The sequence below is a fragment of the Urocitellus parryii genome, chromosome 8 (assembly GCF_045843805.1).
Source record: "Urocitellus parryii isolate mUroPar1 chromosome 8, mUroPar1.hap1, whole genome shotgun sequence".
Taxonomy (NCBI): Eukaryota; Metazoa; Chordata; class Mammalia; order Rodentia; family Sciuridae; genus Urocitellus; species Urocitellus parryii.
The window spans coordinates 40,682,096-40,698,381 of NC_135538.1; the positions used below are offsets into that span (position 1 = coordinate 40,682,096).

At 36.9% G+C, this 16,286-nt stretch overlaps 1 protein-coding gene and 1 pseudogene across 4 annotated transcripts in view; both read right to left on the bottom strand.

Annotated features, from left to right (window-relative positions):
• The window catches only part of Hsf2 (heat shock transcription factor 2), a 56,230-nt gene extending 46,147 nt beyond the window's left edge, over window positions 1-10,083 (bottom strand). For all 4 annotated transcript variants that reach the window (XM_077802025.1, XM_077802027.1, XM_077802028.1 and 1 more), the window contains exons 1-2: window positions 9,877-10,083; window positions 54-162 (exon numbers count right to left, since the gene is read on the bottom strand). In XM_077802025.1, the coding sequence (XP_077658151.1) occupies window positions 54-162; window positions 9,877-9,969 (202 nt within the window). In that variant the 5' untranslated portion in view covers window positions 9,970-10,083. The remainder of the gene's footprint in view (window positions 1-53; window positions 163-9,876) is intronic.
• Window positions 9,972-14,429, bottom strand: LOC113178315 (large ribosomal subunit protein mL42 pseudogene; annotated as a pseudogene).
• Between the last annotated feature and the right edge of the window lie 1,857 nt (window positions 14,430-16,286).

Here is a 16,286-nt window from a genome sequence, read left to right on the forward strand (position 1 = left end):
TGGTTTAATCAGTAATTGGTTAGCAGAACAAATAAACTGCTGTGCATACTTACACATATTTAGTTGCCTTACAAAGCTTGCCATGTTATTGTGCTTGAAATATTTTGGAAGAATTTCTTTTGCAAATCTTTGTTCATCTAAGACCAGAAAACTTTGGCCATTCTAAAGAAAACCAGAAAAGGTCAATTAGTTAAGGTTCTCTGGCACACTCATATATATGAATCCCAAACCTGTCCTGACCAGTCCTTCCATGATACCTTCAAATCAAAATTCTATTCCTGATAATGGCAACAACAACAACAAATTGCAATTAAGTGCCAAACTGCAATTAAATTTTTTGATATCTACCTGACACCAAATACTGCATTATATCATTAGCATTTCCATTAAATAAGAAACATAGACCATTTCTGCTATCTTGTATAACAATAAAATAAATAAATTAAAAGGAAACACATTTTATCAGTATCTGTAGTAGACACTCTACTAAGATGCACTGATTACAAATCAACTGCAAAACTCTAAGCTATATGTTTACTACATTAACACTGAAAGTTAACAGTGGCCAGGTGAGGAGGCCCAAGCCTGTAATCCCAGAGGGTAGGAAGGCTGAGGGAGGAGGATCTAATAAATATCCACAATACATACAAAACTCCTACAATTCAACAACAAAAATCAAAACCTAATTAAAACAAAACAAAGGACTGTAGTAGACCTTTCTCCAAAGAACATTTACAAATATAGTCAATAAGCACATGAAAAGGCACTCAATATCACTAATCATTAGAAATAAAATCAAAACCACAATGAGATACCTACTACTTCGTAACCATTAAGATGGTCATGAGCAAAAAACAAAAAATAAGTATTGATGAAGATGTGGAGAAATTTGAACTCGTGTGAATTGCCAATGGAATATAAAAGTGTGGCTACTATGGAAAGAGTATAGTAGTTCCTCAAAAAATTAAAACAATCACTATAATATCTAGCAATTCCTGTTATAGATATGTACTTAAAAGAAGAAAAAGAAGCATAAACTTTGAAGCTCACGATAGCATTATTTATAATAGCCAAAAGGTAGAAACAACCAAAATGTCCAACAGTGGAATAGATAAACAAAATGTAGTATATACAATGAAATATTCAGTCTTAAAAAGTTAGTCATGATACATGCCGCAACATGGATGAACCTTAAAGACATTATGATAAATGAAATAAGATAGTCACAAAAGTATAAATACTATGCAATTCCACTTACATGAAATATCTAGAAAAGTCAATTTCATAAAAACAAAGTGGAATGGTGGTGGTTAGGAGCGGCAAAAAGAGTTGGACATTACTATTTTGTGGGCATGGAGTTTAGTGTAGAAAGAAGAAAAACATTCTGAAGGTAGAAGGCAATAAATGTTACCTAACAATGTGAATGCATTTAATGCCACCAAACTATATCTTAACAATGGCAAAAACAGTTTTATGCCATTTACATTTTGCTACAATTAAAAAAACAAGTGGGAACATCGATGATTTGGAAATCAAATACTGAGCTTTTCAATAAAGGTGCTAGACAACTGAATATGTAGGAAATAGTGAAACCAGATCCCTCAAACCACACACAGAAATCAATCCCACCTGAATTCAAGACATGAAATGCAAACCTTTAAAACTTTTGTATTTCATGTGAAATGCAAAACCTTTAAAACAACCTGCAACTGCAACAGAACAAAAATATACCAGTAACAATACAACAATGTTAAGAATCTAAAAAAAGTTTTAAAAATATACAGGACCTAAAATACACACAAGTATACACATACACAGAATCTTTAATACTAAAATAAAGAGGACAAATGTGTTGTAAAACTATTAATTCTCCCTAAATTAACCAATATGTCAAATTCTCTCTTAATTAAAAAAAAAAGATTTTTAAAGTAAAGATGAAGCGGTGCTATTACAAGATACTTAAAAGTTTATTTGTAAAAAGAAACAAAAAGCCAGGCTCAGTGGTACACACCTGTAATCCCAATAGCTCAGGAGGCTAAGACAGGAGGATCACAAGTTCGAAGCCAGCCTCAGCAAAAGTTAGGCACTAAGCAACTCAGTGAGGCCCTTTCTCTAAATAAAAAATACAAATTAGGGCTGGGGGTGTAGTACAGTACCTGAGTTAGATTCCTGGTACTCACACCCAAAAAAGAAAGAAAAAGCATGAACCACAAAAAATTGATAAACTATACTAAAATTAAGGAGCGATACTCATCAGAAAAGGTACATAAGCCACAAACTGGGAGAAAATGAAAGCAACACATATAACCAAAACATGAATATAAAGTATAAGGAATTCCTGCAAATAATAAAAGTAAAGACAAATAAAAAAATGTACAAAACAAACATGTCACAGAAAACATATGGCTAACTGAACATGAAAAGATTTTATAACTTACTAGTAATTGGGGAAATATAAAAATCTCACTGAGAAAACATTTTATATCCTACTGCCCGCAGCCAGCTCGGGCAGCTAAACTAGAGGTCGCTCCAGTGAATTTCCTAAGGTATCAAATAAAACACAGACACACAATTTACCTTTAAATTCAAACCCCAGGAATTAAAGCTCCTCTGCCCTCAGCCTCAAGCTCCCCAAAAGGGAGAGCTAGGAATGTCACAAGAGGCTGGCAAGAGAGAGCTAGCACATTCCGGAGTGGTCTTTTATTCAGGGGGACTCTGGTTCTTAGAAATTTCCATCCAAAAAAGGTCAAAAGGGCCAGGGTTACAAGGACAGGTAAGGTAACTAGATCCCTGAGGATGTAGGAAGGCATGCCCAAGCATGAAGACACACTTGGCAGTATTTTTACTACTCTCAAGATAAGGGCCACCATCTACAGTCACTTGAAACTGGTCAGATCACTGAAAGTGACTGACAGGGCCTCAACCAATCAGGAGAGGAAAACTCTGGTCACATGACATGGTGGCCACCCACAATATCCATTAATTGTTAAAAATTAAGAATGATAATATACAGTTTGAGGAAGAAAATTAACTGAGAAATTCAAGCACAGCTAATAATAGGAGAGTAAATAGATTTGATCTCTTTGAGAAACAATGTGCACTATCTTAAAATATTCATGTTCTAATTCCAAGCAATTAATTCATATATAGACATACCTTACAGACACCTGATATAAAAATATTAGTAACAGCATGTGACACAGTTGATCATTTATCTTCCTAAACCATTTTCTTTCATTAACTTCGATGACCTTACTCCCTGATATTCCTCTTTTTCCACTGTTTGTTCTCAGACTCCTATGCTGGCTTGTTCTTGACTTTATATTCTGGATGCTGAATACCCAATCTTTCAGTTCCAGTTGCTTCATCAGTTTTCCCAGATTTCATTCAGCCCCATGACTTTGCTGCTCACAAGCGCCAAACTCTGCCCTGAAAGCCAAACTCATACCCAATAACTCATACGCAACATTTCCACTTGGATATCTCAGGGTAGGGAAATCCATCAAGCTATTCAGAAATATTCCTGTTCTTCCTGCACTGCATTTCTCTCACCTTTTTTGGGGGGAGGGGAAAGGGGAGGGGGGAACTACTATGACCAGTGATTGAACTCAGAGAACTCATCTGACCACTAAGCCACATCCCCAGCCCTACTTTATATTTTATTAGCCACAGGGTATTACTGAGTCATTTAGTGCCTTGCTTTTGCTGAGGCTGGCTGTGTACTTGTGATGGTCCTGCTTCAGCCTCCCAGGCTACTGGACAGGTGTGCACCATGGCACTCAGCCTCAATGATTCATTTTTAATCTCAAATTTAAAAACAGTAACCTCAACCAACATTTCTGTTCAGGCCAAATCTGAATCATTGTTAATTCTTTGTTCTTTCTGTACAGACAATTTACTAGCAAGTCTTAAAGCTCTACCTCCAAAGTGGAAATCAAATTTGACCTCTTCTCAGACCACTATGAATACAACTAGCCTAGTTTCAGCCACCATTTTCAATACCACACTGGAAAACTCTCAGTCTTCTAACTAGCTGCCTAACATCCAATTTCCCTATTACAACCTTATGGTGCTAGACCATCTGCTTCTACTTTTCTGATCTCTCTCTCCTAGTCTCTAAAAGATATATCAACAACATGGGCCTTCTTACTTTCTTAAACATTCCATATTCAAGGACTTTACATTTGCTATTCCCCCTTTCTGTGATCCGCCCTTTCTAATCACTTAGGTCTGTTCTCAAATGCCATCTCTTTAATACAGCTTTCCTTCTCACCCTTCCGAATATCCACAAATTTCACTCAGTGTATGTGCCAATTATCAATTTATTGCTCCAAACACGATATTTTTTGTATCTTCTGCAAACATGGAACAGGGTACCTTAAATTCTAATAGCCACAATTAACTCTTTTGTGGCAGAAGATATTTGAGAGAACCTGCAAACAGGTTTTCCAAGCACTTAGCTCTTGTAATGCATGATGATAGGAAGCAAACAAAGGACAGCAACTTTCCCTGTCACTCCCTCTTACCCTTGGGCAGTGAAATGTCCCTAGCAATACCTCTCCCAACATTCACACTTGGATATGGAAATCCAAAGAACAAATTTACTCTAAAACAGGGGGCTGAATTTTTCTTAAAAGGGCCAGATAAATATTTTTTGCTTGTTGATAAGGTCAAGATTTTCTCTGTGTAACAAAAAAAGCAGCTATAGGCAACATATAAATAGACTGATCATGGCTATGTTCCAATTAAATTCATAAAACAGATGACTGGCATTTGGGCTGTAGTTTATCAATCCTTGCTCAGAGTTCTAAATGTCAGATTTCCAGTAAGTTCCACCAGTCCAACACAAATGACTTCTCTTCCATTCAGTGAAATATGGCCACACTTTCTCCAACAAGGCCAGGATCCTAGCTTTGAGGGAAGTGTCCCTACTATGGCATTATCATAGCTATACCAACACTGACTGTTCCTACTAACTACTCCTATATTCTTTAGAGTTTTCTTTACTCCAATTCCTATGAAATAGTAATTCTATTAAACTTTCCCTATTGAAAATATTCTGTGGATGTTGTCTTTTGATTGGATCATAACTGACAGACTGTTAACCTGTTTGCTCTCCTTTATGGTACTTATCACTGCTCAGTTATTCATATTGGCTTATTTTATCTATCAGTACCTTCTATTAGAATGTAAACTCCACGAACAAAAGCACTTTGGTTCACTACTGAATAAATTCCTAGTACCTAGCATACTGGGCAGTAACAGGTCCACAACAAATATTTATGATTAACTTACTAAATGAATCTTTAGTTCAATAAACTCAATCATATCTGTTGAATCTCAACTCTTGGATAATATCAAATAAAGATGAAAGTTTCTTATTTGAATTTGCATTGTCTTCCTCACACAAAGCCCTCATTCACTCCTATCATTCTGTGTCTCTACTTTGGTATTCCTTCAGTCTCTACTCTAAAATTAATAAATTACATCTTTGAGTACAAAAATTCAACCTTATTGCCATAAACCCATGAGGCTCAAGCAATTCAACAGTGAATTCTCCCTTCTCCCTAAACATTTTACAAGGGTCAGAAAGCCATTACTGAGTGGGACAAGAGATTGGTACCTTCTCCTCCATCCTTACCCATAAATGTTGGCAAACTTTCCAAAAGTAGTCAGTAGCCATTGCTAATGCCTAAATTAAACTTTTGGCACTCTTAGTGTAGAATGCTCAAAATGTTCATACAAATAATCTAATACTTTAGGATCACTGAAAACAATTTCCAGAATATAAATGTGCAACTTTAACAAGTCTGTAACTTTTCAATGTTCACCAATTATTTCTTAAGTCTTTAACTCCTCTTTTACATATACAAATAAAAATAATTTGCAAATGAGTCTTCCAACTTTTTTGCAGGCCCATCTAACTTGGATTTTACCCTTACTTTGCCATGTTTATGTTTCACTCTGGAATATCAAAATAATGCAATGGTTGCCGGGATATTCAAATTCCTTCAAAACAGCTAGAAGACACTACAGTTTTCTGGTTTGCTCCCTCCACCTCCTATTTCTTTATTCATCTGTGCTGATTTGAGAATACTAGAGAATTGCCAAAAGGCACAAAAAAGTGGAACAAATGGGTATGAGGTCTCTAGTGAAATCGTGCATCCTTCTCAAGCAATTTGAGAAACAGAGACAAAGGTAAGAACACTGACCTTATAGTAATTTCCTTCTTTTATGCTACTTTATAATAATTATCAACATTCAATAGCAGTAAAAGCTGTTCTTCACTATCAATGACAAGAACTTTCATTTAACCTCCATAACCTCTTGCTTCTGAATATCAGGTTTCCCCAGTTTCTTCCTAGCTAAACATGTGCCCTTCTCTTTAGGATATATTACATTTTAAAACATGCTTTAGGTTGTCTGAAAATACTATCTCTTTTCTTGACTGTGGAAATAAACTGTTTACCAGAACAAAGAACAATTATATGAAATTTTGAAGTTATGGGAAATGTTTAAAAAAAAAAAAAGACAACTTTTTGTTTGGGGAGAGAATAAAGGAAAAACTGAAAAATGTATAGTGTGTTTTTCTTAAAGACCTTGGATCTAAAAACTTATTAAAAATTTTGAGTCAGTAACAAATTTAGTATAATTCTGATCATTCACAATATTATTTCTGTTTAATGAAGAGAGGATTATTTCACTTAATTTTGTCAAATTTCAACAAAAACTAAAGTTACATAAGTCTTTAGAACTGTTAAGCCAAACTTTCCAAACTGCAGCTGGTGAGTTTTCTGTCCTTGCCTTACACTCAAGTTAGAGATTATTTTCCGCCACTGGGGGAAAAATGCCTAAAAGATTGCTTGGTTCCCAAAACATCTGCTTCTTCTAAAAGGCCTTAATACGATTTTCAATCAGATACTATAAATGCTAAATTACCTCAACAGAAGTGCAGCACAAGTATGGGAAAATAAATAAATAAAACAGAAACAACTATAAATAGCAACTTTTAAAAGATACGGGTAACTTATTTTGGTTTTTCATCTAACATCACCGTTTAAAAGTTTTACCTTTCAGTGTCAGCATTGCTTTTAGAAAATATGTGTGACAGCAAGATTGAAGATAGGCAGGTGCACTAAGCTACTAGGTTAGTACTAGATAACATTTATCCAGATTTATCCACTAACTTGTGAAGGATATCATTTTTTTTTAAAGAGAGAGAGAAAGGGGAGAGAGAGAATTTTAATATTTATTTTTTAGTTATCGGCGGACACAACATCTTTGTTTGTATGTGGTGCTAAGGATCGAACCCGGGCCACACACATGCCAGGTGAGCCTGCTACCGCTTGAGCCACATCCCCAGCCCCATGGACATCATTTTCATATAAAATTAAACATTGAATAGGCATGGTGGAGCACACCTGTAATCCCAGCAGCTCAGGAGGCTGAGACAGGAGGATCTTGAGTTCAAAGCCAGCCTCAGCAACAGTGAGCCACTAGGCAACTCAGTGAGACCTTGTCTCTAAATAAAATACAAAATAGGACTGGGGATGTGGTTCAGCAGTTGAGTGCTTCTGGGTTCAATACTCGGTACCAAAAAAATAAAATAAAAATTAAATATGGTGCTAATCTCTATATTAACTTTAGTACAGTTGGTGGAGCTCAGAAATCTAGAAGATTGACCTTGGGGATCAGAAATCTATGTTAAGAGGCTGATCTCCAATCTTGACTAGCTGTGTAACTATAGCTAAGTAATCCAACCTGTCTAAGCCTAGAATCCTCAATTATGGTAGGTGAGATGGAGTTAAACTAGATGATCTCTAAAATTCTTTTCAAATGTTCTTTATCATTTCTACCACTAGCACAGGGATTTCACTCATTCATCAAACACTAAACACCTATTGTAACTCTGGCACAGACACAGACCTGAGTTCATTTTCATTTTCCTACTGGTATATTAGAAAAATGAGTAGTTAAAATATACACTAAGCTGGGCACAGTGTCCCATGCCTGTAATCCCAGTAACTCAGGAGGCTGAGGGAGGAGGGCTGCAAATTCAAAGCCAGCTTCAGCAACTTTTGAGACCCAGTCTCAAAATAAAAAACAAAAAGGGCTGGGGATATGGCTTAGCAATTAAATGCCTGTGGGTTCAATCCCCTGTGCAGAAAGAAAAAAAAAAAGAAAAAAAGCTAAGACTTAATAATTTAATAATGGAATAAAAAATTACTGTCTTATTTCTTTGCCTTAAAATTCATGATATTAAGTGTTTGTGGATGAGTATGAAACTCTGCATTTGATACTTCAGAGAAAATGTTATTAATATACTGGGCTTATGAAAATTTATTGGACTTGCCACTAACATAATAATAACCTTTTATTAAAACCAATTACCAATATATTTAGGTACCATTTCTAAGTAGTATAAACAAGGCTTTTCCAAGTCAAAAAGGTATGATAAAGTCAGCTCAGGCAGAAAAAGTACCTCAATTTCTAACATGAATACATAGATGAGTAACAGTCTGTGCTGATCCATCCTTGTCAACTTTTAATCCTTCTGATGAAAAGCATGAGACATCTGTTTATTTTAAGTACATCCTAGTGGCTGGCTTTCTTATTTTCACCTTTCCTTGCACAACTGTACAGAATTCATCAAATGCTTAATACGCACAGCTTCACCCAGAAGGGTTTTAAAAAAATCCAATTGACAACACAAGAAAATTAAACACTAGAAAGTTTAAAAATTAATAAATGACACTAAGAATAGTCAAAATCTCATATGCTTGATAACCATATTAAAAATAAAATTGAAAACTATTGACAACATTTATTTAGCACGTAACAGGTGTCAGGCATTATGCTGGTAGTTTTGACTTGTTCTCGAAAACTCCATACATGAAAATATTGCCAACTAAGTAGATCATCTACAGTTAAGAAAAACCCAAAATGCCTCATAAATTGATTCCAATAATCCAAGTGTCTACTAAAGTAAATGTAGTGTCGATGTTAATAATCATTCTGTCTAGAATCTTCGTGTTTGGAACTAGAAAGGGTCTCTGGTCATGGAGGCAACCCATCCATCCATCCATCTCATGCACAGAGAAACTTAGACCAGACTGGATAAGAGGCTTGAGTGGGGTTATCCTTGTTTGGAAGCAGAGTCATGATCAAATAATCTAGGCACCCATATTCCATTCTGCGGGCAACTGTTTGGGGAAATTTAGTAATTCATCCTTAGCGCCTCATCAAGTTACTGAACACGGTCTATTAACACTTTCATTATCATAATTATAAAATACCCGATTACACAAACCAAAGAATACTTTGCCATTTTCTATTTAATGTTTGAAAAAGCCATTGATAAGCAATAACCTGCGTTTAAACATCTGCCTACTCCCCCGACAGCTCTCCTCATAAAAGATCCCAGATGCAAAGCGAGGGGTGTGTGCGTGTGGTCAGGTCGCTAGGGTACAGATTTCCCCAGCTAACCCCGCGCCGAAGAGCCCGGCCTGGATCTCCGGTTCCGATCCCTACCCGAGCCGGATGGAGGATGAGTGTGCAATAACGTGGCTCCCGCGCCCTAGGTACGTCGTCTGCCTAGGCTGCGCGGGGCCGGTTCGGAACGCGACCCGGCCGGACCGTTACGGGCCGCCCCTCCCCCACCGCGGCCCGCGGCGAGCGGTGCGGCCGGGCCCCAGCTCCCCTCGTGAACAATACCAGGGGTCCTCTAGAGGCTGCGCGCAAAGGCCGCGCGCGGTGCCGCACAGCCGGCGCGCGCCGCAGACCTGGCAGGGAGCGTCGAGCCGCAGGCCGCGAGGGACAACCCCGCGGGAGGGAGCGGGAGGAGGCGGTTCGGAGGCCGCGGTGCCCCGACCATACCTGGCTCCAGGTGATGAACTCGTTGGTGTGGGTTTCCTCCACAAGCGTCCACAGCTTGCTGAGGAAAGCTGGCACGTTCGAACTCTGCTTCATTGTTAACCAGACGCAGGAATTCCGAATTCTACACCGGAACGCAGCGGCGGTGGTGGTGGTGGTGGTGCTGGCGGAGGCGTCGGCGGCAGCGTCGGCGGCGGCGGCGGCAGCAGCTGCTCCCCGAGAATGCCCACCACGCAGGCGCAGCAGCTCTCGGGCCCCGCCCCCCACCCAGCCCCGCCGGGCGCTCAGCTAGGCTAGGAGGCCCGGCGACCGCACGTGACAGACAAATCTCTGTGCTCCGCCCATGCGCGCTGGTCTCGCGCCGGTCCTCCGCGGAGCCAGTCCTAGGCCCCAGCCGGGCCACAGAGAAAAGTGATTGGGTGCTGCCGGCTTGATGGGCGGGAGTTAAAGGGGGCGCTGCCTTTTATACGGGAGATTTCCCTGTAGCGGACCTTCAGCTTAGGAGAAGACACTTAGTTGTTTCTACTGGGAAGGGCATTGAATTCTCTGGCTGTGCCAGAAAGGGCTACAAAAAGCCATCAGGGGCTTTTCAGTCATAAGTTTAGCAAGCAAAGTGTAATTTGCATCTGGGTAGAGGAAGGGATAAATCACGTGAGGCAGAGGGCAGCTTTCCAATGTGATGTGTTAGGCCCAAATAGAAACTGTTAAAATAATTAACCTTATCCTTAAAGTTTAATTAGGGTAAAGCGACTCCTTTAAAATATTCATCGAAAAGAGGAATTTAAACAATAACTATTTTGTAAATACGGATTACTGTAAACCAGGCACTGTAATAGGCATGCTGTTACATGTTGTTTATAATTATGCAAACATCAGTGCCTACTCTCTGCCCAGCCTAAAATGAATTAGCCTAATTTCTTTTCTGGGGAGGGGGTAAGGAGAGTGAGGGGGAGTTTAGTAGGCAGTGACAGAATTAAACCCAGGGGCACTTAACCACTGAGTCACATCCCCAGTCCATTATTATTATTATTATTATTTTGATGTAGGGTCTTCCTAAATTGCTAAGGGCCTCACTAAATTGCAGAACTTTAGTTCTCCTGCCTCAGCCTCTGGAGCTGCTGGGTTTACAGGCATGTGCCACCAGGCCCAGCTCATTGTCTAATACTTTATATTATTTTAGTCAAATTAATTGTTTTTTTCAGGTACACTGTAGGTACATTTTTATTTACCCGAAATAGTTTGGCATATGGAAAAAATTACTGGGCAAGGAAAAAGTAAGTCTGAGTTTGGGTTCAGCTTCAGGGACACTTTAATGTATGTTAAATTACACTGGTACTGTGTCATTTGGAAGAATTCTTTAATGTATCTGCAAAGTTTTTTTCCCATTTCTTCCTTGGAGATAAGAATATATTTTCCCATAGTTTCCCTAATAATATAGCTGAAAAATTCTTTGAAAGTATGAAGAATTGTGCAAAATTAAACTTTTAGCTTTTACAATAGTCAGCAAAAAATAAGATTTGCAAATAAAGATAATTAGTTTCCTACCTAGGTATATGTAAAATAGTCTATTTTTAAAAATGTACATAATTTCCAATGAGCACATATTGATTGAATACTGACTTTGTGTTCAGCACTGGCTTATTCGATGAAACAAAATCAGATGTATGAAGGGATACAAGTAATAAAGGAAGTGCTATTTGATTAGTTTGTATATATGACAAGGGCTTTACAGCTCTTATTCAATCCCCACAACCATCCAATCATTGAAGCTTCAAAGTACCTCATTCAGATTCTGATTCAATCAATTATGCAAAAATCTGGTATCAACAGTGTAACCAGACTTAATGATTAATAATTATTTTCAAGGATAAGAAGACTGAAGCCAAAGATGAACTACACAGAGGTTTCTACCTACATTCCTTTCTGGACAATGTGTTGATTTTTCTCCATTTTGGAATGGTATTTACCAGATCTAGTGCCTCTTACATCAAATGTGAGTGAAAATACCTCCTATACTTACTTCACAGAGTGAAACTCAACGAACTGACATTTTTCTCCACAATCCTACAGATACCTTTCTAAAACACAAATCTGAAAACCTTATCTTCTCTTTGAAGTCATTCAGTGGCTTCCCATAATTTCCAGAACTAAGTCTAAACCTTTAAGATGGCATGAAAGACCTTCAGTGTTCTGATACTACCTACTATTCGAGTCATGGTCCAGTACTCTTCACACGTTAGCCTGAGCCACACCTGACTGCTTCACTGCTGTTATTTTACAAGTCACATTCTTTCACACCCCTGTATATTTCCACCACTGTTGCCTCTCCTGGAGAGCCCTTCTGGTTCCCCATTATACCCTAAATTCCTCCTTAACGTTGAAGGACAGTTGCGCACAGATCTCATCTCTTTGGTGAAATCTTCCTTGGTATTCTTTATTATAGCACTTATTACATCATATTGAAATGTATGTGCCTTTTTATACTGGACTATGAGAATACTTTTAATATAAAGACTGTCATAATTACATCCATTCACCTACAAAGCTATCACAGTGTTTTGTATACATCAAACTCAATAAGTATTAGTTGAATAAATCAATGAATTCACAGATAAGTGCTAACCATCCATTTAGTCAAGCTTCCTTTTCCTTGAAAAGGCCAGGATAGAACTGAATGACTTCTGACCTTTTAGATCAAAGTCAGAATCAAGCACTGGCTGGGACACATTAAAGACTTGCTAATTAATGACAGAACTCTTGCTTTATAAAGCCCTTATATGTGGTGATTGTTAGATTTGCTATAATTTACTCTAAAATACTCCTACTTAAACAGTAATATGTAGTGTGACCCTTAATTGTAATTTGCACCCTGGGGATAGTTAATGGTTGAAATACTCTAATTAGGAATACAGACTCCAGAGGCAATTGGTTAGCATTTGAAAGATGTATCAAATTCCTACTCTCTGAAAGCATTTAAAATCAGCATCAAAGTTTTGTTAATTAGGATAATATATGTGAAAATGAATCTGTGTGTGAAATGAGTGAAGTTCAGGATATTTGTGTTTACTAAGAACAGTGTACACCTCCACTTTGGACTAAACTGGGAATCCTGATACTTGAGCAATAACACCCTTCTTCTGAAGGTGCCCTTGTCCCTGACCTTAGGATTCTTATCCTCTTAATCAAAGCATTTGGGTGATCTGGAGCGAAAGTAAAAATGGAGACTTTCCTACAATTTTTTTTGCCATAGTTTTCATAAGACATAATAGGTTAGGGATGTGGTAGAGTGAATGCTGGTAGCATGGGTCCTTGGGTTTGATCACCAGCACAAAAAAGAAAAAGAAAAAAGACATGTTTGGTAAAATATCCAAGAAGATCAAATTTAATTATTATTGTCTGGTATTCTGTTAATGGAACAGTGATGTTTAAAATAATTAATGAATAAATACATAATTATTAAATCATGTTTATTCCATATACTTATTTTTTCTTGACTTTATTTCAACAAAGTCACTGATTAGGCTGTCATCATCAAAACTGTTACATAATCTGTGTTGTATGGATGTTATTGATCAATCTATTAAAAATGTGATTGCACTCAAAGCACAAATGTGTTTAAAAACCAATCTATTTTCTAAAATTATTAAAAATAAATGTTGAATGTTGAAAAATTAGGTATGTTCATATTTTGTTATATTCAGAATTGTTACAAAATTAAAATTCAATAAATTATATTTAATAAATTTTAATTTTTAAAAACTATTCACATAAATATCATATTTTAAATTTAATATTTTGAAAGAAAATCAAATGGATTAAATGCTTCAAAAAATAAACTCTCTTTTACTCTGAAACAATTCTGTCTCTGGCATGGATAGAAAGTAGGGTAACCTAAAATCTTGTATTTCAAAGGCATAGGAGATGGAGTGATGTTAAGAACTGTAGGATGCCAACACAGTGCTAGATCCCAAGTGATAGAGGGGCATATTTCTTCTTTTTTTTTTTAATATATGAAAAGACACTTTATTATATTACTAAATAACATATTAATGAATACACTAGATTGCATTTTCTCAAATGGCAAATGAGACACCAGATAACATTTTTCTTTGATTCTCCCAGGAGTCTCAATATCATCTGTCTTTTGGTTCGGATTCTTGCGACATCTATGATACTGTCCATGAGGATACCAATGATGTTTAGTAGTAAAGAACATTTTCCTAAATTTTTCTATCATGAGTCCTTGCTCAAGGTGTTCATCTTTTTCTTCTAATCTGGTTTTTAGCACTTGATCATGTGTTTCTTCATTACTGTGCACAGGATCTGGTTGAGGAATAGGTTGTGTATGTTCTTATGGGATATCCACAGAATAGGACACCATACTAATGTCCTGCCATCAGGTGTCAAAGCAAGCTCTACTTTGCAATTATAGGCATCTGGAAGAGAAGAAAATGAGGATTTATGACAAACACCAGAAAAAAACTCTGTTTTGAATTGGAAATATGCTTCCAGAGAATTTTCTTTGATATCAGCCATTTGAATGCTATCACTGCCATGGAGTTGTAAAGATGATCAGACCATATGATGAAAGATGTTCTGAAGAGCAACCACCTTTAAAATCTGCTTCTAGGCACACCAATTTTTATTCCAGGAGACCGCCTCCACCTATTTGATTCTTAATGAGTGTATGCATTAGGATATTCAAGGCCTTCTAAAGTCCTGGGTTCTAGGCAGAGAACTGCTCTAGAGTATGAAAGTAATACATCTAGATTTTACCAACTCTCTTGAACATTTGCTGAGACCTAATGTTGGAACATTGCAACATCAGTGTACTTCACCTGGTTTATAGAATGGGGTAATAACTTTTTGCATGTTTTTGGTAACATATCTTTGTAACTGTGGCAGAATAGCAACTGATTCTTAGTTCTTCTACTTGATGGTACTGTTGTGAAAAGAAAATGAGTGGACTTTCACTAATTCTGATTCTTTGGGACTACAAAAAATCCAATCACTGAAATAGTCAAATTGGCTTAGCTTAGTCATCAAGAATGTAAATCTGGCAAAATTCTCCAGATTGAAGCAACAAAACAGATCCTTACATTGAACTATGAGTTCAGTTAGATGGAAAACTGAATTTCAGTGCTGGATTGTAGGTTTAATTGCATGGCACCTTTCAGATATTAGTGGTTAAGGATATATTCCAAGATATATTTCCAATCTCTTATGATAAAGACCTCCTAACATCACTCTGTGAAGAACTCCCATTTCCTCCGTATAAGTTCTATACCATTTATTTTCTTGATCTACTGGAACAACCTACCAAACATTTGTACAAATTACCTCATTTGACACCTGGTGGCATCCTTTCAACTTTGACATAATTGGTAATCTAATACCAGATTTATATATATATTTATTTATTTATTCATATACATATATATATGTATATATATATATACACACACATATACATATATATGTATATATACACACACATATATATATTCACATACATGTAGATGGTTTTGTGGATTATTTTTATGCACAGGTATTTCACAATTTTTTTTCTGAGGTGGAGTCTTACTATGTTACATAGATTGGTCTTGAACATTGGGCTTAAGTGATCTTCCTGTCTACTCTTACAGAGTAGCTAGGACCACAAAAGTGCATCACTGCACTTGCCTAAAAAAAAATCTATATTTACTTTTAATTGTGGTAAATATATATTGTATAAAGTTCACTATGTTAACTTTTTTTTTTTTTTTGGTACTGGGGATTGAACCCAGGGGTATTTAACCAGTGAGCCACATTCCCAGCTTTTTAATTTTTTTTTATTTTGATAGAGAGTCTAAGTTGCTTAGGACCTCGCTAAATTGCTGGGTCTATCCTTGAATTTATGATCTTCCTGACTCAACCTTCCAAATCACTGGAAGTACAGACTTGCACCACTAGGCCTGGCTGTGTTAATTATTTTTAAGTGTTCAATTTAGTAGTTCAGTACATTCATATTGTTGTGTAAACAATCTCCAAAACTCTTTTAATATTATAAATGTAAAACTGTATTCTCATGACAACTACCATTTCTCCACTCCCCCAGTCTCTGGCCACCATTTACTTTCTGACTTTATAAATTAGATTACTCACATATATCTGTATCTCATATATATCTGTTCATACAGTATTCATTTTGGAGAATGGCTTATTTCACTTGCCATAATGTCCCCAAGATTCAACCATGTTGTAGCATGTTTTATAATTTTCTTTCTTTATAGGGTAGAATCCTATATGTACACACACACACACACACACACACACACACACCACTGCATTTTGTTATCCTTTTATCTGTCAATGGACATGCTAGTTGCTTCCATCTTTTGGCTGTTATAAATGGTGTTGCCATGAACATTGAT